General features: G+C 37.4%; 1 protein-coding gene across 1 annotated transcript in view; it reads right to left on the bottom strand.

Annotated features, from left to right (window-relative positions):
* The window catches only part of UNC13A (unc-13 homolog A), a 5,702,976-nt gene that overhangs the window by 1,793,074 nt on the left and 3,886,695 nt on the right, over window positions 1-23,207 (bottom strand). Inside the window, exon 15 of the mRNA XM_044054109.1 lies at window positions 18,625-18,696. Within this exon, the coding sequence (XP_043910044.1) occupies window positions 18,625-18,696 (72 nt within the window). The remainder of the gene's footprint in view (window positions 1-18,624; window positions 18,697-23,207) is intronic.

Here is a 23,207-nt window from a genome sequence, read left to right as displayed (position 1 = left end):
ACAGGTAATGATACCATTGGTATGTCTGCTGGAACTGGATGACTGGATGCAGGAGTGGATGTAGATGTGGATACTATATTTGAAGGAGCAGTATTAGTGGCTGAGGACGTTGCACCAGGGTTCAACCAGGATGTTAATTTCGGAAGTTTGTGCATTTTCTCCTTCTCCTCTGCAGCTCATTTCTTTTTCTGTGCTTTCTCAATATATTACGTTTCATTTCTGCTCAATGGGTTATTCACCAATATTAGAAAAAAAATTTAAAATTAAAGCACAGTTTAGTGCAGTTTCAGCTGTAGAAAATGTAGGTCAATGAGGAAAGTAAACACCTTCAAAATGTATGCACAGTAGTGGTCCACTACTACCACTACCTACAAATAGGACTGATCTACAAATATGACAACAAAATTGCCACAATTGTTAAATATATGTGATTTTAAAGGAGCAGCAAAGGTATTTCCATTTACAGCTCATGTACAGTAGACAGTCAATTATCCAAACTAATTGGGACATAGTAGTTCGGATAATCAAACATATAACTGAACCAGATAAAAAACACTATCAGCAATCCATCTACATACTGTAGGAGTAGAACCCACAGCCTTCTGCATCAAAAGCAAGTATGTTACCTGTTGTGCTACTAACAAAACTTTGAAATACTTTAGCACAATACTGATGTATTTGCTAAACAGCTGCACACTGTAGACAGACTTGGCATAAGCAGCACTAAACTTATCTTCCCCTCACACTCTCAGCTCCTTGTAAAATGCACTTGGCACTCAATCATATCTCTCAACTTTATTGTACAAGAAATCTGGAAAAAAGCCAAAATTTATGGCAGGGGGGACACAAAGGCCCAAAACCAAGAACACATTTTAAATATTGCTTGTATAGTCTTAGAAAATTGATAGAATAAAAGGTTTGTTACCACACATTTTCTGAATTAAAGGAAGACTGAAACCTAAATGACTGTCTTTACTGTATCTGGAGAATTCAGTCCTCACTGATTTGCCAGAAAACCACAAATTTTAAGACGAACAGACCAAAAGTATATGAGCCAAATATTGCAGGCATTTTGTGAAAATCAGGTCATTTGAAAGGTATGCACTTAACCCCTTGAAACCAAAGTGGTGGTAGGGGTGGAGAATTCAGGCTCCTGTACCTAAGGTACAGGGTTTGCGCCTAAGCAAAGTAACATAACCACCAATCATCCCTAATTAAGGCATTTTACACACACACACACACACACACACACGCACACACACGCACACACACGCACACACACAATACTGACTTACTGAAGTGGAACTGTGGAAGCAGAAAGGCAGCAATGAATAGAATGTTAAATTCCAAGTGGTAGGAAGAACAGGTGATGCACGGGCACTTGGATAATTGACATTTCAGATGGTCGATGCTCTAATGTACAATGCTTTCTAATATTTATAATTTTCATAATTCTTCAAATATTTATAATTTAGTATACTTTAGTATGTATTTATTTATTGACAGAAAGTCACAACATACAAAAGATTAGCATAGGGTCCCTATGCTTGTGGGGCCCTTGGGCAACTGCCCAGTGTGCCCATGCATTAAGACAGCACTGCACAATCTCCTACTAAGGCACTGTAGAAAAGCTAAATAAACTGGGAATAAACCCTATGTCACCTGCTGGATTGCCAATGGGCTCACAGAACAATACTATTAGGTACCAAATTATTGGTTCAGTATAACAAAATCTTTCCAAAGCATTCAGGCTGATCATTTATAATCACCTGCTGTCTAAACTTGTAAAGGCTGACTTTATTTCCATTGCCTTAAAATGGTTCCAACAGCATGCCATTGATAGGGTCTAAAAGACCAAACTGGGTGATGTGTTGGCTGATCCTGACAGTTGTATTGTTGGTACTGCACAATGTTTAGTATCAGGCCTCCTCTTGTTTTCACTATTCCTCAGACACATGAGAAAACTATGGCTCAGGTACCATTATTCAAGAGATGTATGCCTCTCACAGTTCTGGCTTCTCTGTAAGTCAGATACAGTACAAGATTTAAGCAGTTCTTACCAATACTTAATACTAGCTCCAGATTAATGGGCTACTGGGTAAGAATAATAAAATGAAACAAATGATATCTGGCAACAAACCACTGCCTGACATCAAAATTTCCCTTATAAGAATCACATCTTCAATAAACTCTTGTACACAAACTTTAGCTAACACTGTGTTGATGCTTCACATAAAACACTGCCTTATCTATAAAGCAAAATGTGCTGATGTAAAGGCTAAAGCACTTGCTTTGCTGCTTTGTGTGTTCGATGCTGCACTCTTTGAAACCAATATAACAAAACTGCCGAGTTACTACAACCTCAATAAAAGCAGGCCCAGCACATCACTATCTAGGGAGGCCCACTCTATCTAACAGTCTCCTATTTGTCCAGCTAAGGTTTATAATTTGTTAGATTATTCTTTTAAATGGTGAGTTGTTCTAATTAAAATTCAAAGACTCATCAAATACCTCTGATCTTCATTTAAGCTTCTATTTACGATTTCCTTTTTATGTTATCTATTTGTTGACATTGTAAACCCACTGGGCACAGTTGTCTCTCTTTTATAGGTGATGCAAGAGCACTGTTTGGATAACTGACTTGCTCAGAGTCACACAATAAGCAAATGATGGTAATATGAATCAAAACATTTATACTGAATGCAGGAAACAGTTCATTAACTTTAATGCTTTGTGCTAACTGCCAAACTTAAGGTGAGATGGTCAAACATTGAATAATGTGATAAAGCTTTGGGTACAACTTGTTATACTAAGAAATGTCTTGCATACAGAAGTTCAGAACAGTGAATCCAGGAAATGATTCAACTGATATCTATAACCACCAGCTAATATCACATATTCCAGGTATTTACTAGTATGCTATGAGGATCTACCTATGTTGCTGAACTATCTACTTTGCTTAAGGCAGTAGTTTCATATTGTTTAATACAGGGGCGTCCAACCTTTTCAGTTGCAAGGGCCGAGTTGAGTCAACAGAAATGGTCTGAGGGCAAGTGAGAACCAAAAAAAAAAAAAAAAGGTCTCTCACATTTACTGAAGAGCAAAAAAAAAAAAAAAAACAAGACCCCAGGTTTATGCGGACTAATACAAAGTCAGCCCACTGGCTGTATTGTAGGTGAATTTGAAAAATAAATAAATTAATTAATGCATAATATTTGCCCTAAAATTCAATATCTCATTCTAATAAAAAAACAGTTAATATTGGATCTGCAGAATAATTTCTGGTAGTAATGAGCCAATAGTATGCCTCATTTTACTGCTTTAATTTAAGGTAGCTCCAGAAAACCTTCATCGGTGCATGTTTTATATAAAAACTCGCGTACTGCATACACTTTGTGCAGGCTGCAACTTCATACTAACAAAAAATAATATTAAAATTGCTTTTCCCAAACCTCAGACATTTGAATAATTTGAAGAGATAACATTTTAAAAGCAAATCCAGAACTGCATTGCAAACATTGACCCATGCAATGGAAGACACAGCCGTTCTATCTGCATGCATTCAGTCTCTCAGTGGTACCAGAGATGGTACCCCAGCTTGCATTCTGTATGCAGGCTACAGGAAGTGGAGGGCTCCTATTCTCCTATACTCCTATTTGTAATACCCCTTGCATGTCAGAAAGTCCTTAAATCACTCATCTTCATTTCCTAAAGCAGCATTTTGGACCACCTATGTAACTACGAGGGCAATTTCTGCAGGTAATATTAATGCAGACATTCTCCCTGCAGTTCCTATTGCCCTATGGGCATGGCATCCAAGCCCTTTACAGTAAAACAACCTGCTACTGAAGAAATGCTTTTAAATAAAGCATATACATTTCACCAAACAGACAGAAGAGTGGGTTAAAATTTCATACATGCTGTTCTGCACAGAAAGAAGAATCAAAATACAGGAACAAAATATATAAAGTGGATATGAAATTGGCAACATAGAACACATGGATGTTAAAACATCAGCAGAGTCAAGAAATGTAACTGAATTCACTGTCAGCAAGGATCCTGAACCAAATGTTGGTAGCTTCAAAACTTGACAGTTATGCAAGGCAACACTTCTGAAGAGTGCATTATGGTAATCCAACTACCACACTTCTAAGACACTTTTCCAATTAAATAAAAAAAAAATCTGAAAAATAAAGCCCTCATTGTAACAACAACAAAAAAAAAAAAGGTCCACTTTTTTTGTACTTTGCAATGTCTTGCCATATTGTGACTACCGCTAAATAAAACATATACCATTATAAAATTTTCGCTCCTCGGTTTCATTGCTATTATCAAATGCACTGTAGTTAACCAAAGCGTTGCATGTATTGTACACCTACTGGTCAGTAATTACATATTAAACTCACAAAATTACTTACCTTACCTTTTGTTATGTTGTGTAGTGTAACTGTAGTCAGTGTGTACTCCAAAATAAAATAAATCCTCTCTCCACGATCTCGCTCCTTCCTTCAGCTTTACTAGAACTATAAAAAATGACCGAACGGTGTTTTCGCGCATGCGCATATCAGCGGAACGACGCTGGTATGAAAAAACGTGAAAAAACGAAAGTTGGCGCATGCGCAGAACAGCAAAAGTACGCGGACGTGTAAACACACGGAAAAAAAGTTAAATTAAAATTAAATTTAAATTTAAGGGTCGCGGGCCGCATGGAAGAGCTCTGAGGGCCGCATGCGGCCCGCGGGCTGGACACTCCTGGTTTAATATATAAGGTTTCATAATCTTAACACTAAATGTGCTGAACTTTTAACCTACATTATTAGTCTCTATAATCAATTGGACCTTTTATCCTAATGTTATACTTTGGTCCAAAATGATTCATCTCTAATACAAAGCAAAACAAATAAATACATGGAATATCTACCCAGTCAGCATTAAGGTTTAAAAGTGATTGGGAAATCAGAGCTTCTGAAAACATCTGCCCATGTTGAGCATAAGACAATGTTCCTCAAAAGTTGTGTATTTTCTTTTAAAATGTATTTATGTGAGGTATGACTACTTCATATGCTTTCTTGCTTACTACTGCACATTTATATAAAAAAAGCACAGCACCAGGAATGAGAATGGACTGGTACAATAAAGAAATCCAAGTAAAAAACAACAAAAGCACCAAAATCCAACACAGCAAACTGGCAAAATAAAATGAAAACTTTAATTCAGAACAGTAAACGCTTTTATGGTGTATCAAACTGCTTCATCAGACTGATTCTTAAAAGTACACACAAGGTTTAAATAGCTAGCATAAAATCAATTAACACCATCACTAAAAACATTTTAAAGAAACAGTCTCCAAATAATTTAACTTAGATAAACATCAGTAAAAACATTAAAAAAAAAACTCATGTGAAATAAAAACTGACAAAAATACAAAATATTTAAAATATCAGTGTTTTAAGTGGTCTTGCCTTTAAGGATGCTTTTAATGAAACAACCTCATTTAAACCTGGTTCTTCATCTGCATTCAGAGACAGAATCCATTTCTGTTCAGCAGATTCTGTCTTGTTCCTAATATCCCCCCCCCCTTAAATTCTCTGAAATTATTTCTAGCACAAGAAAGCTGAAGGTATGGTCAGCATCAAAATTCATTACATGTTTAGCAAGGGCATTCGTATCTTTCTTATTTTTAATATCCCTCTGATGTTCCAAGATTCTATCCTTAAGCTGTCTGCTACTCATACCTATGTAAAATGCAGAGCACTTAGCACAATAACTAAGATATACTATGTTTCTGGTCTTACAATCAGCATAGAAATCTATTTCAACCTGAAACTTATTACGTGAATGTACATAATTCATACCTGTATGAATAAACTTACAGGCTGTACAATTCCTACATTTAAAAGTACCTTTTCCTAGTCTATGTTAAAACCTTTGTAGTAGTGGATGCATTATAGCATAGGTGCCTCTTCAATGATCTATTATTTTTAAAAGAGAAGTGCAGCACTGTATCTATAACACTTCTTAGTTCATCCACTGTATCTAAAATATCATAGTTACATTTGATGATATCACAGACTCTATAAATATCTGATGAGTATATTAAATGAAATCTATAGACCTCTGTTCTCTCATGTATATGAGTATCTTCATTTAAAAGTGGTTCAGAAAAATAGGGACTTCCTTTACTTTGGCTCTGTTTCAATGCATCTGTTATGCATCTATCAGTTTCATTTATTAAGTACCCTCTAGCTAAGAAACCTTTCTTCAGAGACTCAAGTACTAAACTAAGCTGTTGATCCTCGTTATGGAGTCTCATGACCCAAAGTACTTGTCCCTTGATCACGTTCTTAGGAATATGCCTAGGGTGCATACTACTCTTGTGAAGTAGACAATTCCTCCAAGTGGAATTTCTATAAATACTAGTCTTCATATGATTAAAGTCTGATGTCTTCACTATAACATCTAAAAATTAAATTTTATGAATACTTAAATGTGAATCTAAGAAAACCTGTAGATTGATGCAAGAACTCTACAAATTCAACAAGGGTCTCAGGTGATCCATTCCATAAAAGGAAGATGTCATCGACAACCTAACATACCATAAGATGTGGTGAGAAAAACCTGTAGCTTGTAATAACACAACTCTCTCCCATTGTACTAAGGCCAGGTTGGTGTAGCTGTTCGCACATGCTGTGCCTATTGTACGCCAACCTTCTGTACAAATAGAAAAACATTATTTTCAAGTACAAGTTCTAGTAAGGCACATATTAAGTCTCTTTTATCAGGAGAAAACAGTTATTAGTATTCATAAACTTTCTAATGCTTTCTGTGCCCCATTCATTAGGAATAACAGTAAAAAGAGATTCTATATCCATGGTTAGCAAGCAATAATTACTGTCAAGATTGAAGGTAGCCACATACAATTTCTGCAAGAAACTTCTGGTATCCTTAAGAATAGTCTCACAGCCTTCTAACAGGGGATGTGGATTTTTTTCAATAAAAATTGAAAATGGCTCCATAACCCAACCTTTTCCAGACACTGTTGGATGCATTGGTGGATTGATTGCATCTTTATGCACCTTAGGTAAACCATAAATTATAGGTACTAGGGGTTGTTTGACTTCAAAATATTCAAAAAGCTTCTCATCAATCATGCCAGTCATAAGCATATCAAATAGAAAAAAAGATACATTTTCAGTAATCACATTGACAACAGATTTAGAGATGCATACATAGGTGTCAGCATTGCTTAGTAATTTGTCCATATGTGCTCTATAACATTCTCTATCTAGTACTACTTTTCCTCCTCCCTTGTCAGCTGGTCTAATTTCTAAAAACTTCATGTTTTTTAATTCTGTCAGTGCAACATGTTCATCATAAGTTAAATTAAAGTATACAGCTTTGTCTTTACATTCAAACTCATTTCTGATTTGTTTTTCACAAATCACTATGAACATGTCTATTCTCACATTTTCTATCTGATATGCTTATGACTGTCATGATCGATGAGAAAGTTTTTGAGTATTTTGAATTCAAACAACCGCTAGCACCTATAATTTGTGGTTTAACTAAGGTGCATAAAGACGCAATCAATCCACTAATGCATTTGATAGTGTCTGGAAAAGGTTGGGTTATGGAGCCACTTTCAATTTTTATTGAAAAAATCTACATCCCCTATTAGAAGGTTGTGAGACTATTCTTAAGGATGCCAGAAGTTTCTTGCAGAAATTGTATGTGGCTACCTCCAACCGTTTGTTTGTGTCTTTCGGCTTTTCCCGGTTAGGGGTTGCCACAGCGGAGCTCCGGTCCGCTAATGATTGGTAGTGGATTTTTACATACCGGGTTACCAGCCCTGATGGACAACCTTCAAAGAAGGCATGCCCCATTCATGTATGCCTCCACACAGAAGACGCTCTAGCTGAGAATCAAACGGGACAACGTCTTGCTATGAGGCAACAATGCTACCGCTGCACCAACTGTGACAGTAATTATTGCTTGGTAACCATAGATATAGAATCTCTTTTTACCGTTATTCCTAAAGAATGAGGCACAGAAAGCATTAGAAAGTTTATGAATACTAAGAACTGTTTTCTACTGATAAAAGAGATTTAATATGTGCCTTACTAGAACTTGTACTTGAAAATAATGGTTTTCTATTTGAGGAACAGTTTTATTTACAGACGGTTTGCGTACAATAGGCACAGCATGTGCGAACAGCTACGCCAACCTGGCCTTAGTACAATGGGAGAGAGATGTATTATTACAAGCTACAGGTTTTTCTCACCACATCTTATGGTATGTTAGGTTTGTGAATGACATCTTCCTTTTATGGAATGGATCACCTGAGACCCTTGTTGAATTTGTAGAGTTCTTGCATCAATTTACAGGTTTACTTAGATTCACATTTAACTATTCCTGGGACCAAATTGAAATTTTAGATGTTATGGTGAAGAAATCAGACTTTAATCATATAGAGACTAGTATTTATAGAAAATCCACTTGGAGGAATTGTCTACTTCACAAGAGTAGTATGCACCCTAGGCATATTCCTAAGAAAGTGATCAAGGGACAAGTACTTAGGGTCATGAGACTCCATAACGAGGATCAACAGCTTAGTTTAGCACTTGGGTCTCTGAAGAAAGATTTCTTAAGTAGAGAGTACTTAATAAATGAAAGTGATAGATGCATAACAGATGCACTGAAACAGAGACAAAGTAAAGGAAGGCCTTATTTTTCTAAACCACTGTTAAATGAAGATATTAATATACATGAGAGAACAGAGGTCTATAGATTTCCTTTAACATACTCATCAGATATTTATAGAGTCTGTGATATCATCAAATGTAAGTAGGATATTTTAGATACAGTTGATATACTAAGAAGTGTTATAGATACAGTGCCACACTTCTCTTTTAAAAATAATAGATCATTGAAGAGGCACCTATGCTATAATGCATCCACTGCTATGAAGGTTTTAACATTGACTAGGAAAGGTACTTTTAAATGTAGGAATTGTACAGCCTGTAAGTTTATTCATACAGATATGAATTATGTACATTCACATAAGTTTCAGGTCGAAACAGATTTCTACGCTGATTGTAAGACCAGAAACATAGTACATCTTAGTTATTGTGCTAAGTGTGCCCTGCATTTTACATAGGTATGAATAACAGACAGCTTAAGGATAGACTTTTGGAACATCAGAGGGATATTAAAAATAAGAAAGATACAAATGCCCTTGCTAAACATGTAATGCATTTTGGTGCTGACCATACCTTCAGCTTTCTTGTGCTAGAAATAATTTCAGAGAATTTAAGAGGGGGGATATTAGGAACAGGACAGAATCTGCGGAACAGAAATGGATTCTATTACTGAATGCAGATGAAAAACCAGGTTTAAATTAGGTTGTTCCATTAAAACCATTCTTAAAGGCAATACCACTTAAACACTGACATTTTAAATGTTTTGTATTTTTGTCAGTTTTTATTTCACATATGTGTTTTTTCTTAATGTTTTTACTCTTGTTTATCTAAGTTAAATTATTTGGAGTCTGTTTCTTTAAAATGTTTTTAGTGATGGTGTTAATTGCTAGCTATTTAAACCTAGTGTGTACTTTTAAGAATCAGTCTGATGAAGAGGTTTGATACACCGTGAAAGCACTTACTGTTCTGAATGAAAGTTTTCATTTTATTTTATTTTGCCAGTCCGCCATGTTGGATTTTGGTACTTTTGTTTTTTTGTTTTTTTTTTTTTACTGTACAGGTATGCCCACAGTATGTATCCAGCAGCAGATAAGGATCAGGTCTGTTCACCTAAACAGCATGCCATTTCCTTACTCAGTTGCATAAGCTGTCAGTACTATGTACTAACAACTTTTTTTTTCTTACTGTAGACTGTTTCAGAATTATGCTATGGCTTTCTATGCTTTCTTGACTTCCCTGTAGTGGATTTAACCTGGGGGCTCTAAAGGAGGTCTGTTTCTTACTTATCTCTCTCTCTCTCTTTCACCTATATAAAGAAGTTGTGTATTCACTATAATGTTCCATCTGTATTGTCCATTTTCATTCTTCCTCAACTGATGGTTCGGATCTGATCCCTTAGTTCCAACTCGGCCATTGCTAAAGCTCGCGGCAACCAAGAACTCTCAAGCTTCTCCCTTACCCACAATGCACCGACTCCAATTACCTCAGATTTTGCTTGCTAACTTTAATAGAAAAGGCATATTAGTATTCAGAAATGGAAAAGGCTATATCTGGATCTAAATATAAAGAACAGAAATGTCTTGTAACCACTCATTCTTCCAGAAGTTTTAAGGATGGAGGTTAGTAGGAGGGGAGTTGAGGAAGAATGAAAATGGACAACACAGATGGAACGTTATGGTGAGTACATAAGTACTTTATCTGATGTTGTCAATTTTCGTTATATCCTCAACTGATGGCACAGAGTCCCCAGCTACCTAAAATACAGAGTGAACTCAAGGAAGGCAATTCATGAGCACCACTGAGCCAAATGATGCTCTACCTCTAGAGATCAGATTCAATTTGCAATGTGTAACAAAGGTATGGGGAGTAGCCCAGGTTACTACTGTGCATATATCATCTATGGACATTCTGGATTGAAACAATGAAGAAGTAGCCATGGATCTAATTGAATGGGCTTGTAACTGTTTTGGTAGAGTAATGTCCAATTAGTTGTAAACAAATAAAATACAGTCGGTTAGCCACCGAGATAAAGTGACTTTGGCAACTGTTTTTCCCAATTTTACTTCTGTGAACGAAGCAAACAATTGGTCAGATTTTCTGATGTCTTTTGTTCTATGTAGGTAGAAACATAATTGTCTGTGGACATCCAATAAATGTAATATGTATTCACCCTTAATAGAAAATTTAGGAAAGCACACTGGCAAATCAATGGATCGCTTGATATTAGATTTTGACACCACCCTAGGTAGAAAGGAAGCATTAGTCGGTAGTGTAACTCTATCCTTGTAAAAAATCAAGTATGGCTGTTTAGAAGACAAGGCTTGAATCTCAGAAATGTATCTGGCAGAGGTAATAGCCACCAGAAAAATTGTCTTCTAGGAAATATACTTAATGTCACATGTAGCTGCTGGTTCGAAGGGAGATTTACCTGCAGTACCAGATTCAGGTCCCATGGAGGGAGTAGGATCTCTAAAAGGGGGTATTAAGAGAAGATTGCCTTTCAAGAAGGCTTTGACATGGCCACTAACTGAACTTTAATGGTGGATGAGCTATCTCCTTCTTTAAAAAGATGGGACAAAAATTCAAGAATGTATGACGGCTGAAAAGAGTATTATTTAGGCAAGCCCAGTGAACAAACCTCTTTCATCTGCTGGAATAGAGCTTTGTGGTAGAAGGCTTATGGGAAGATAAAAGTATTTGATGAACAGTTGAAGAGAACATAGGTTATCTAGCAATTAATGGAACTGGAGAAGCCAGGCAGTCAGCCTGAGGTTTATGTTTAGATGAATCATGCCTGTTGGGTGAGACAGGAGGTCTGGACTCAGATCCAGAATATAACACTGGTAAAGCAAGTAAGGTCAAATGAAGGGGAACCAAATTTGTTGAGGCCAGTAAGGTGCAGTGAGGATGACTTTGCTCTTCAACACGATAGCTTTCTGAAGGAACTTCAGAATTAGCAGTATGGGTGGAAAAGCACAGAGTAGACCAGGGGGTCAACTGTGAAGTAGAGCATCCTTCTGTGATTCCACTTGTGGGGGGATTAGGGAAAAGTAGCTGCTGCATTTGTTGTTTAGAGGGGAGGCAAAAAGATTGCAGCAAGGCTGTCCCCACTGAGGGAAAATTATTTCTGTGACGTTCTTGCTGAGGGACCATTCGTGAGGTAGAAGAATTCCCCTGGTCAGTTTTTCTATTATCACATTGGATTTCCCCAGAATTTGAATTGCTATGAGAAAGAGGTTGGATGAGATCACCCATCGCCACACTCTGACAGCTTCTTGACACAAAGGGTAAGATCTGGTTTCTCCTTCTCATTGATATACCAAGTTACTGACATACTGTGTTTTGAATTGCAATAGTACCCGAAGGGAGAGCATTCTGGAAAGCCATCTCTCGGACACTGATGTGTGGGTTGGCCTCTTTGGGGGACCAAGTGCCTTGGATTGCTCTCCCAAGAAAATCCCCCGCACCCTAGTTAAGATGTGTCCATGGTCACTATGGCCTTGGGCTGAGGGGGAATAAATGGACAGCACTGTAGAACCCAATCTGATCAAATCCACCACATGAGATCTGTCTTGCATGTTTGCATGATTTGTATCTGATAAGACATGGGTTGGTAAAGTATTGGCCAGTGTGTGGCTAGAATCCACTGAAGAATTTTCATATACATTCTTGCTAAAGGTACTAATGTTATTGCCACTGTCATGGAACCCAGAGCTTGAAGGACCAGGCAGGCTAAAATCTTGGTACTATAGATTATCTTTCTGACCTGTGATCATATAGTCTGTACCCTTGAGGGCAGTAGTGAAACTATGGTTGACTTTGTGTTGTGTATCTCTCCTATGAATTCTAGAGTCTGAGTTGGTTTTAGTTGAGAATTTTTGTAGTTTATGGTTATTCCCAAAAGAGAGCATGTCTGAAGAACCTGTTCTCTTGCCCTTATCAGTTGATTTCTGTTTGCTGTGGAAATGAACCAACTGCCTAGATATGGAAACACATGGAATCCTTGTAGACTCAAGTGAGTTTCTACTACTGCCATGTACTTGGTAAACACCCTGGGGGTTGTGCTGAATTCAAAGGACAGAACTCTGAACTGGTAATAACTGGCTCCCAGCAAGAAGTGTAAATACCTTCTGGATCATCTGTTTATCTTTGTTTGATAGTATGCATCCTGAAGGTCTTTTAAGCACATCTAGTCATCAATGCTGAGAAATGAGAGACTGCACTAAACCATGACCACCCAAAACTTCGCTCATTGAACTGACTTGTTCAAATTAGTGAGATCTAGAATTGTTCTCCAGTCACTTGTTTACTTTGGCAGTAAAAAGAACATTGAGTAAGTTCTGGATTCTATCTGGTTTGGTGGAACCTCTTGGATGAGTCTTTTTTTCTAGCAATGTTTGGCTGGGTGGAACATCATGCATTTTTCTTGAGTTTAGAGAAGGAAGGGAAAAGAGAACTGTATAATATCTGGAAACAATCCTCTGCAACCAAGTATCTTTTAAGACTAGCCAGGCTCTCTGGTGGAGGGATAAACATCCCCCAGCTGCCTCCAGAGGAGAGCAATCAGGCCTTCTTTCAGGAGCACTGGTAGCATTTCTCAAAGGAGGATTCTCTGGACCCTTGGTTTTGCAGGCCACCTATGCCACATGAGCACTGTCATCCATTCGAGTTCCCACCTCTGCCTCTGGGTGAACCTCCTCCAGATGTGTCTTGGAATGGATCCTGAGACTTCTTGAACCACATTTTCTGACCACCCCATTGATTCCTGGAAAAGGATCTTTGAGGGATCAAAAAACATGCACCCAAGGCAGACTGGGTCTTTCCATCCTTTTCAGACCTGGATAGTGTGTCCTTCACCTTGGGGCCAAACAGAGACATCCCGTCAAAGGGAGCATTGACAAATAAGGACTTAAAGGGCTCAGCAAAGTCAGACAAGTGCATCCATGCATGCCTCCTAATAAAAATACTTGAACCCGCTGCCCTTGAGGTTCCTTCTGATACATGCAAAAGCAACCTCACAGAGGAATTAGAAATTGATTGCATGGTAGCCAAATGACTGAACATCTTCAGAAACAGCTCCAGAGAGGGTATTTGACAACTCCTTAATCAAGTTCCTCTGAAGTCTTGTAAAGTGTGTCACACAGTTCAGAAAATGGACCCTGAGACCCTGTATGGAAAGCTTTCTACATGGCCAACCTCATAAGTAAGAGGATCTCATCCAGGGACAAGGAGGTCAATAACATCCCTGTATTCTTCCCTTATAAGGCCAATTATTGAGTACAATGTCCCCTTCGGCATGTACCTCGCAAAGCACATGCAGCAGCTGGAGAGACTATAGAGGGTCCTCACCAGAAGGATCCAGGGCCTCAAACATCTACGCTGCACATTTAGGCTAAAAGCCCTGTCCCTCTACACAGTTTCATACAGACTTCTCAGAGTTGACCTCTGTCTAGTATACAAAGCAATCTCAGACCCCATCTTGATGGGACTGCTGCATATCCGCAAGTCAAGCTCCACTCGAGTAACCAGCACACATGACCCAAACCTGGTCTGTGACATCAATAGGACTTGTTGGCAGGACAGATTTGTGTCCCAGAGACTCCCCCATCTGTGGACTAGACTCTCTCTCCATTTCAAGCAGAGTACCTCATTATCCCTTTTTAAGCACAGCCTGAATAACTGGATGGGAAACAGAAAATGCACCACTGGGATTCCACCTGTGTTCCTGCTGGACAGGGGCTTTAGGTGCTGACATGTCTAAACATGAACTAAACTATTGGCTAGGCTTATAAGGGACTCTGGGCCAATAGCCTTATAACTTCCTATGATTCTATGATCCTATAAAGTTTAGACCACTGAAGCATAGACATGCTCCCTAAATCTGACCATTGCCCGTGACTCCCTGTTGGGGAGAAGAACAGTGGCATTCTTTTCAGCAAGTTCCTTTTTGGTGGCCACTGCTACAACCATGGCATTAACAGGCACCCCTTTTCCTCAAAACTGCTTGTCCACAGGTGGTGCCATAATCTTATCTGATCTCTGAGGTATTGGTTTAATGGCATCAGGTTCTTTCCACGCAGGCTGAGAGATCAACTCAATGAGTTCATCGGCAGCTGGAGTCATCTAGGAGGTAGATGGAACAGTACCAAAGGCCTCCAGGAAAATGGACCCCTCAGATAAAGGGTTGTGGGGCATCCATCCACCTGTCTGCTTAAGGATTTCAAGGATGTTTCCAAATGAGACATTTTCCGGAGGTGACCATGGGGACCCTTCATCTTCATCGAAATCCATATCTTCTGTGATGAGACTACTCTGGTGAATCTATATACTTCCATTTGCAGGCCTTCTTCTTGGGAACCTCTTCCATGGGATGATCTGGAGAGGTATTAGAAGAAGAAATCAAGATTCCATGTGAGGAAGCCTGGGGTCTTGGTACTGGCAGTCTATGTGGAAAGATTTGGTGAAGCTCTGAACAGTGAGAGGTCAGGGTTGAAGATCTGGGATCCGAGGGGGTCAGATTAATCTGTTCTGTTAAGGAAGAGAAAATTCTCTTCTGAACCTTGAAACCAGATAACTCTGGAGAAAGGGAAGAGCTCAGATCTGAGAAGGCAAGCTTCTGGACTGTAGCCCTCCCCTACTCTGAAGGCAAAATGCATGAGGTGGAAGTCGGAGTCAAGCTGTCCAGTGCCAAGGATCTGAGGTGCACAGATGGCTCTGAAAGCCTTGGAGTCAACTTCAACACCTCAGATCCAACAGGGAAGCTTCTGCTCCAAGAGATATCTGGATCTAACTGGATTGGGGTGCTCAGAATAAGCTTAGGATCAGAGGATACAGCAATCCACAGATCTGAGCAGTTAGGATCCATAAACTCTGAAACCACTGATGGAGTCAGAAGAGGAAATTGTAGTGGAGGTGTAACTGAAAAACGGACCTCCTGACCCAGAGAGGTAGGACCCAAGGGGACACCCATCTGACCCAGTGTTGAGAGTATCTTCCTCCCCACTCTTTCCACATTTTCCTCTGTGAGACTTCTGGAAGAATGAGTGGAAAACACTGAAGCCGACTTAGGTCTGTCCAGAAATGGGGAAGGGTACGGGATCCACCAACAGTGAATACAGAGTCCTTGGCAAAACAATTGGACAATTGGGGTGGAACTTGAAGTAGCAGCAACAGTTGGATCTGACTTAAGTGTTGGATTTAAGATGGATGGATATGACAATTTTGGTCTCCTCGGATCTGAAGGAGATGGATCAGACATTTTTAGCTTTTTCAAATCTGAGGGTGAAGTCGGATCTTTGTGATACCTCTTCTATGAGGACTCTGAGGCAGAGGAGGAAGAAGAAGTCCTCAGAGATGATTATTTTGTTTTTGTTTTGATTTTCAGTGATTTCTCTCTGGATATAACCTCTCCACAAGATGAAGGCAGAAGACATTTTAATATCAGTTTATTTTTACTTTCATCTAACATTCTCAGGTTAGCTTTATCTGTCATACTTCTATGCCAACAAAACAACCAAGAAAGGGAAGAAATTAACTATTACTACGACTTTTTTTTTAAACAGAAATCAGAACTACTACCAACTTAGGTCTGTCCAGAAATGGGGAAGGGTACGGGATCCACCAACAGTGAATACAGAGTCCTTGGCAAAACAATTGGACAATTGGAGTGGAACTTGAAGTAGCAGCAACAGTTGGATCTGACTTAGTGTTGGATTCAAGATGGATGGATCTGACAATTTCGGTCTCCTCAGATCTGAAGGAGATGGATCAGACATTTTCAGCTTTTTCGGATACCTCTTCTCTGAGAACTCTGAGGCAGAGGAGGAAGAAGAAGGCCTCGGAGATGATGATTTTGTTTTTGTTTTGATTTTCAGTGATTTCTCTCCGGATATAACCTCTCCACAAGATGAAGGCAGAAGACATTTTAATATGAGTTTATTTTTACTTTCATCTAACATTCTCAGGTTAGCTTTATCTGCCATACTTCTATGCCAACAAAACAACCAAGAAAGGGAAGACATTAACTATTACTTTTTTTTTAAACAGAAAACAGAACTACTACCAACAATGATACTGCAGAAACTACATAAAATGTAATACTAGGGAAAGATAATAATAATAGAATCAAGAGGTATGTGAGTACAAGAAAGGGAAAAGGAAAATAAGAAATTCAGCACAAGAGAAGTGAAAGAGTGTGATAGGTAATGGAAAAACTTAATCTAAAGAGAGAAGGAGGGAATTAAATAAAAAAAATGTATAAACTTATCTAAATATCTCTGAAGAGTGTTTCACTAAAAAGCAGCAAATGAGATCCGAGGTAATTTGAGTTAGTGCACTGTGGATAAGGGAGAGGCTCAAGAGTTCTTGGTTGCCTCAAGCTTTAGCAATGACTGAGTCAGATCTGAGGGATCGGATCTGAACCCATCAGTTGAGGATATATATATATATATATATATATATATATATATATATATATATATATATATACATATATATAGGGGATGTCTGTGCCACTGAATTTTTACTAACTCTTCTAATCAAGTCCAAAGTCACCAAAACTCTCAGATTAAGAGAAATGTTTGCCCAACATAACCAAATCTTTCCTTTTCCCTCAGCTTTGTCAAATGCAGTTTGGTTAATTACAAACTGACTTTTCCATTTCTGATGAAAAATTATTCTGTGAATTATGTTTTGCTGTATAAACTTGAACCCAGGTTTAGTTCCATTCCTGCTCTACTACTTGGCTACTTGGTTAGAAAGAGCTATTATATTTCTGGAACATGCTTTCTTCACTGTGAATCCACATTATCCACATTACTTTGTGAAAAGCAGACATTCCTACCAACCTATGGTACACATCACACAGTGCACACTGTGCTGTATAGGTTGATAGTTATGTCCACCTTTTAACATCCTTATGCTTCCAATTATTGAGCTATTCCTATAGCATGCTTTTCAAACAATACATGGGAACAAGATGAGTTCTTGGTAGTGAGCAACTCCTGCTTTTGAAGGTATATCTATTATTTGAAAAGTATGCTATAGGAATAGCTCAACAGAAGAAGCCCGATGATTTACTTTGACATTTGGAAGTGTTTGGTAGGGATCAAATACAATTCTATTTAAAGGGGATTCCCATAATTTTCTTGCATGCACTGCTTCTTCATTAGAAGCATGCTTCTGAAAAACATAAAATTAGTGCATTTTTCACATTACACCCTTCACTCCCACACATCAGATAATATAATTAACTCAGATTATTGCAATTTGGAGACAATTAAAATTATTAAATTGCAGGGGTTTCAGATAAACAATATACTCCAACAGAGGAATGACGTTTACATGTTTTATATTTTAATTATATTACTTTGAATACGCTCCATTTGGAAAATGCAGTCAACCACCTTTAATGGTTTAACAGATTGGCAATAAAAGCTAATCAAGACCTGTGAAGAAATATGTTCTGCTACAATACTATCAGTATTGCTTAAAAAAGAAGAATTAAATAATGCAAGTCTTATCAGCAGACTTTGTAGAATGTAAGCAACTATTTCTTTCTACTGGAAGACATTTCCAACTTTGCATAATATGGCTTATGATGTCCCATTAAAGAATTGCTGAACCATGTCGTCAAGTATGATTAAATTCTTACCAGCAAAAACATACTGTAAACAGCGAATTGAAAGGTTCCAGTTTCATAATCCTGACAATTACCTTATTACTGCCTCTAAAACCCAGTATTAACTTGAGTTAGTAAACTAACTTCAAATGCTTTCAGGATTTCATTAAATAAATAATTCTAGTCTGAGAACACACAACATATAAGCATAAATATGTTGTATTTGCCTTAATAATGTCAAAGATTCTGCTACACATAGTTTACTTTCACAGAAATAAGTAAAGACAATGAAAATGTGTGACCTACCAGCTCTTCATTATTTAAAGTACTTGTAGCCAAGGCAGATGTGATACCAGCTTTTCTGGACTGTACAAGGGACTGAACAAAAAAAGAAAGAAAGAAAAAATGAGAACATTTAATTGCTGGGCTTACTGCTATGTTTTCTTTTTGAATATTTACCAATCTACTGAAAACATGAAGTTAACAAGTATGAGCCTGAAGTGTTAAATTAGTCTTTGCTAATATTACTATTTGTTTTTAAGACAGCAAGGTTATTAAATCACTTACTTTGCAAGTGCATGCTTAATTCACTGTTGCACATTTCTAAACATACAGCTTTTAACTAACTGATAAAGTTATATTTTTCTGCACCAATAAAATGTAAATCATCATTTTTCTGGAATTTCCTTCAAGTCCAGTTTGTTTTAGGGCAGAGTAGGTAAAACAACACAATATAACACTAATAAAAAGATTTTAGCCATTTGAAATGCAATGGTGATTAAACATTTGCTTTATACTGGATAGGAGATGGTTATACATTTTAGCTCTGAAGAACAATACTTTAAATCACTGCAAAAAAAAGTGATCACTAGTACTGTTTAGAAGATATCCCGTACATTTCTCACAGGTAAAATATTGCAGTTTTATGTTGTACTTTTCAATTAAAAATAATACTTGTAGACCCATATAACAGAACAAATCAGCTATCAAACAAAGGTGCACTTTAGACAATAATGTTTAGATGATATATATCTATACATATAGTATACATATATGTATATCTATATATATATATCTATATATATCTATATATATATATATATATATATATATATATATGTATATATATATATATATATATATATATATATATATATATATATAGATATATACACTGTGGCAAGACAGCCTTATGACATAGGCTAAGATTCAAGAGACAACAAAACTTGTGGTCTCCATGGAGGATAGTATTTAGAAATAATTAGTACTGTGCAAATTGTTATTTAATGTAATACAGTGTTTTTTAAAACTTTTTTACTTTGTGGAATTTGTCTAGATATACATCTAAAATAATGGGAAAATGGAGTCATAAAGGAACTTTGCACATCATGCCAGAAGCACCCCAGAGGCTGTCTTCTCCATGGCACTGATGGTTATCCAAACAGATAAAGAAATACATGGCTGACAGTGACTGTTAAGTATGTTACAGACATATGCATACAGAACAAAGAACTGAAGCTCAGCACACTTCGTATGTGTGAGGTATACTAAGTACCAAAAATGAGAAAAGGTATTGTGGGCTGCAACACAATGTGCACAGCAATGCAATACACAAATGTGGGGGCCCTGGGAAGACAAACATTCAAAACTCTCATTAATAAGTATCTCTAAGTCTAATTAGCTACCATATTTAATTTCTCTCTCTGGATGAGAAACAGCCTTGGCATTACTCAGTAATATCTGCAAAACACTGTAAATACCAAAATCTAACAGAATGGCAAAAATGACAAAGGTGTCTGTAGCAGTCAAACTAGCTTCAGACTTACAGCACTGGCAACAATATTACCCAAGTTCCATTGGTATATGGTGCAAGGAAAGAGGACTGGAAAGACCTCAGGATTAGTGCATCCGACTCTGCCAGCATCAAAAAGCCTGTCTGTTTAGTTCCTACATACAGGTGACTTTCCAGTCCAAAGGTGAACTACTTAATGTGGCACAGAGATAGTGAAGGATATCCCCAGTGCCTTTGCACAGCTCCAGTATCTCTGTACCTCTGTCTCTCTCTCACACACATGCTCACAGAGATGCGCATGTGCGCGCGGGCACACACACACACACACACACACACACACACACACACACACACACACACACAAATTCTTTATCTATTTCCATGGCTTCTTATTCTATGTCTCTTGACTGATGAAGTAGAACAGCTCCTGGGAGACCTGAGGATAAGCAAATAAAAATCTTCTCAAAATATCTTGTGTAAGTTCACATATTTAATTTTGTGACTCCTGTTAAAAATTGTACTGCATAAAGCATACATGTTCAGTATTCACTGATAAATAGGCATCCCAGTGATTGAAATCATTGTCATACATCACACAAGAATCACAGGAATAAAAGCTGAAAATGGATTTCCAGAACAGAAAAAATAATCTTCATGAGGGCAGACACTAAGGCAATGTAGGAGTTCTCATTTCATGAAGAAAAGGCCCCAAGCTAGACACTCCAGGACAAAATAAAGAAAGTAAGAATAAAAGAAAGAATAAATAAAAATAGTTAGCAAAAAACTTGATATTGTTAAGACAAAGACATTAAAGGCAAATTATTAATTAAAATAAGTCCTGAATATTTCAAAATATAAGTAATTCTGCTCAATTAAGGAAATAATTTAATGGAGTTGCCCAGAGGATTAGGATGTTCCTGTCAGTGGACAATCTCATCATCTGGGGGTCTAGGGGTGAGCTAAACTAATACAAAAACAGTAACTACCCAAACCTTAAAGCAAGAAGCAGTTAGTGTCTGTCTGTCTATGGTTTAAACGATATTTGTGGGATGAACATTAGCCTACTGGCATGAGTTTTTGGGTGTTGCTTGCTGTTGCAAGGACTTCTTGATATTAGCATAAAAAAATCTCCGGAGATCATTAATCTCTTTAGAAGATTCATTTGTGCAGAAGCAGATAAGTGATCTGTTTAGGTCTGAGAATTTTACAGGTTTATAAACAATATTGGCATGCCCTAGGTAACGTCTGTCCATAGGTGTGTTTCCATGAGTGGGAAGGCCTGGGATGGATGAGGGCATCTACCATAGGGACTGCCCCTTCCATCTGTGCCATAATCGTATTAAAGGTTAAAAAAAGATTACAAGATTTAAACAACTCCGTTAGATTGCGAGGATATAAACAGCACATATCATTAAAATATCAGTCAAAAAACAGTTTTTGAGATATATTTTTAAAAGCAAATTACTGAATCTGATATTAAGATTCTGATGCACTTTCCTTAGTCAGATCTACCTCAAGTACATCTAATATTAAATGTAAATTCCATAGTAGTAGTTCGGAGTGAATTTACATATTATTGCCAAGATACAAAAACTGGGCTAGGCTAGACAGAACTTAAATTTCACAGGAACATATGCATTTAATGGAATGTTTTGATATGCATCTAATAACAATTTCAGATCATCTGCCAATAATAATTAAAATAAAAATGCAGGGTAATGAAATAAAAATGAGCCACTTGTGCTTTCCCATCTGTATGTTGAAAAGAGAGGATTTTAAGAAATGGGTAGTAGAAATTATCCAGGAGTTATTAGAGAAGATAGAAATTTATTCTGAAAATACATTTAGGGAGTTGGATAAAATTAAAGTGGAGTTTAATAAATGGGTGGAAATAAAGGAAAGAGAAATATGGTTGAAGAATTATTTAGATGAACTGACAAAGGTAAAGTATTGCAGAATAGGGAGAATCTCATATAATAACAAGAGGAGCAACTGCAGAATGCTAAACAGAAAATAAGGGATTACCTCAATAATATGCATGAGTTTAGAAAGGCTGTTGTTAAGCAACTGTTTTTCCGATAATGACTTCAAAGCACAAAAACTTTTAACACAACGACTTGGGCAACAAAATTAGAAAGGGTTGTCACCAAGCTTAGGGAGACTGTAACAAGGAAGATAACAAGGGATCCTACAGAGGCACTAGAAATATGTCAGAAATTTTATAACAGCCTATATAAAGCAGAATAATATGGAAATCAAGAAAAGGTACATATGGAAATGTTTATGGAAGAATTAAATATGCCATGGTTAGAGGTAGATGAGGCTCAACTACTGACAGTTAAAATAGGAGGAGATGAGATAAAAATGGTGTTGTATAACCAATCCACAGAAAATTCCTCAGGAATAGATGGTATTCCTGTGGAAGTTTGGAAGCTGGGGGGAAAAACAGAGAAAAATCTGGAAGGTTTTGTTTAACAGCATTTTAAGAGGAGGAGAAGTACTATCATCCTGGAAGAATGTGGTTGTGGCTGTAATACCTAAAGAGGGTAAAGATCCATCAGATTCAGCTTCACTCAGGCCCATGTCAATCCTAATGATACAAAGTTAACCAAAAAGTCCAGCACAAATAGAGTGGTTTAAGAATAAACTTTTATTACATAAAAGTGGCTAACCCAAATCCAGAAAAATGGTTTTGGCTTCAAATAGCCTTCCTCAGTGTTAATCCATACAAGAACACACCATGTTTAAATAATACATCCTAAATTGCTCATGTCTTCCTATTGGTGCATGCCAAATTAACTATGCTCATTCAGGCCAGGTTTAAAGAGAGCTCCCAACCTTACTATCCAGCCTGATCCTTTTTCATTGAGTTTGGTATGCCACCCTGTCTTGCACATTCTATTCCCCTGAATTTTATCTATGATGGTGAATTGAAATGTGGCAGTCTGATGGGTTAAAGTGTGTTTATAAAGAGCATTTGTGAGCCTTTTATTCCTCATGTCACTTAAATGCTCACTGATCCTAAATCTTAATGGAAGTGAAGTTTGTCCGACATAAAAGGCGGAACAAAAGCATCTAGCTAGATAAATAACCCAAT

Source organism: Protopterus annectens, chromosome 13.part0 (assembly GCF_019279795.1).
Source record: "Protopterus annectens isolate FY-2018-M chromosome 13.part0, PAN1.0, whole genome shotgun sequence".
In the NCBI taxonomy this organism is placed as follows: Eukaryota; Metazoa; Chordata; order Ceratodontiformes; family Protopteridae; genus Protopterus; species Protopterus annectens.
Note: the sequence above shows the minus strand (reverse complement) of the source record. Positions and strands in the feature narration are given on the sequence as shown.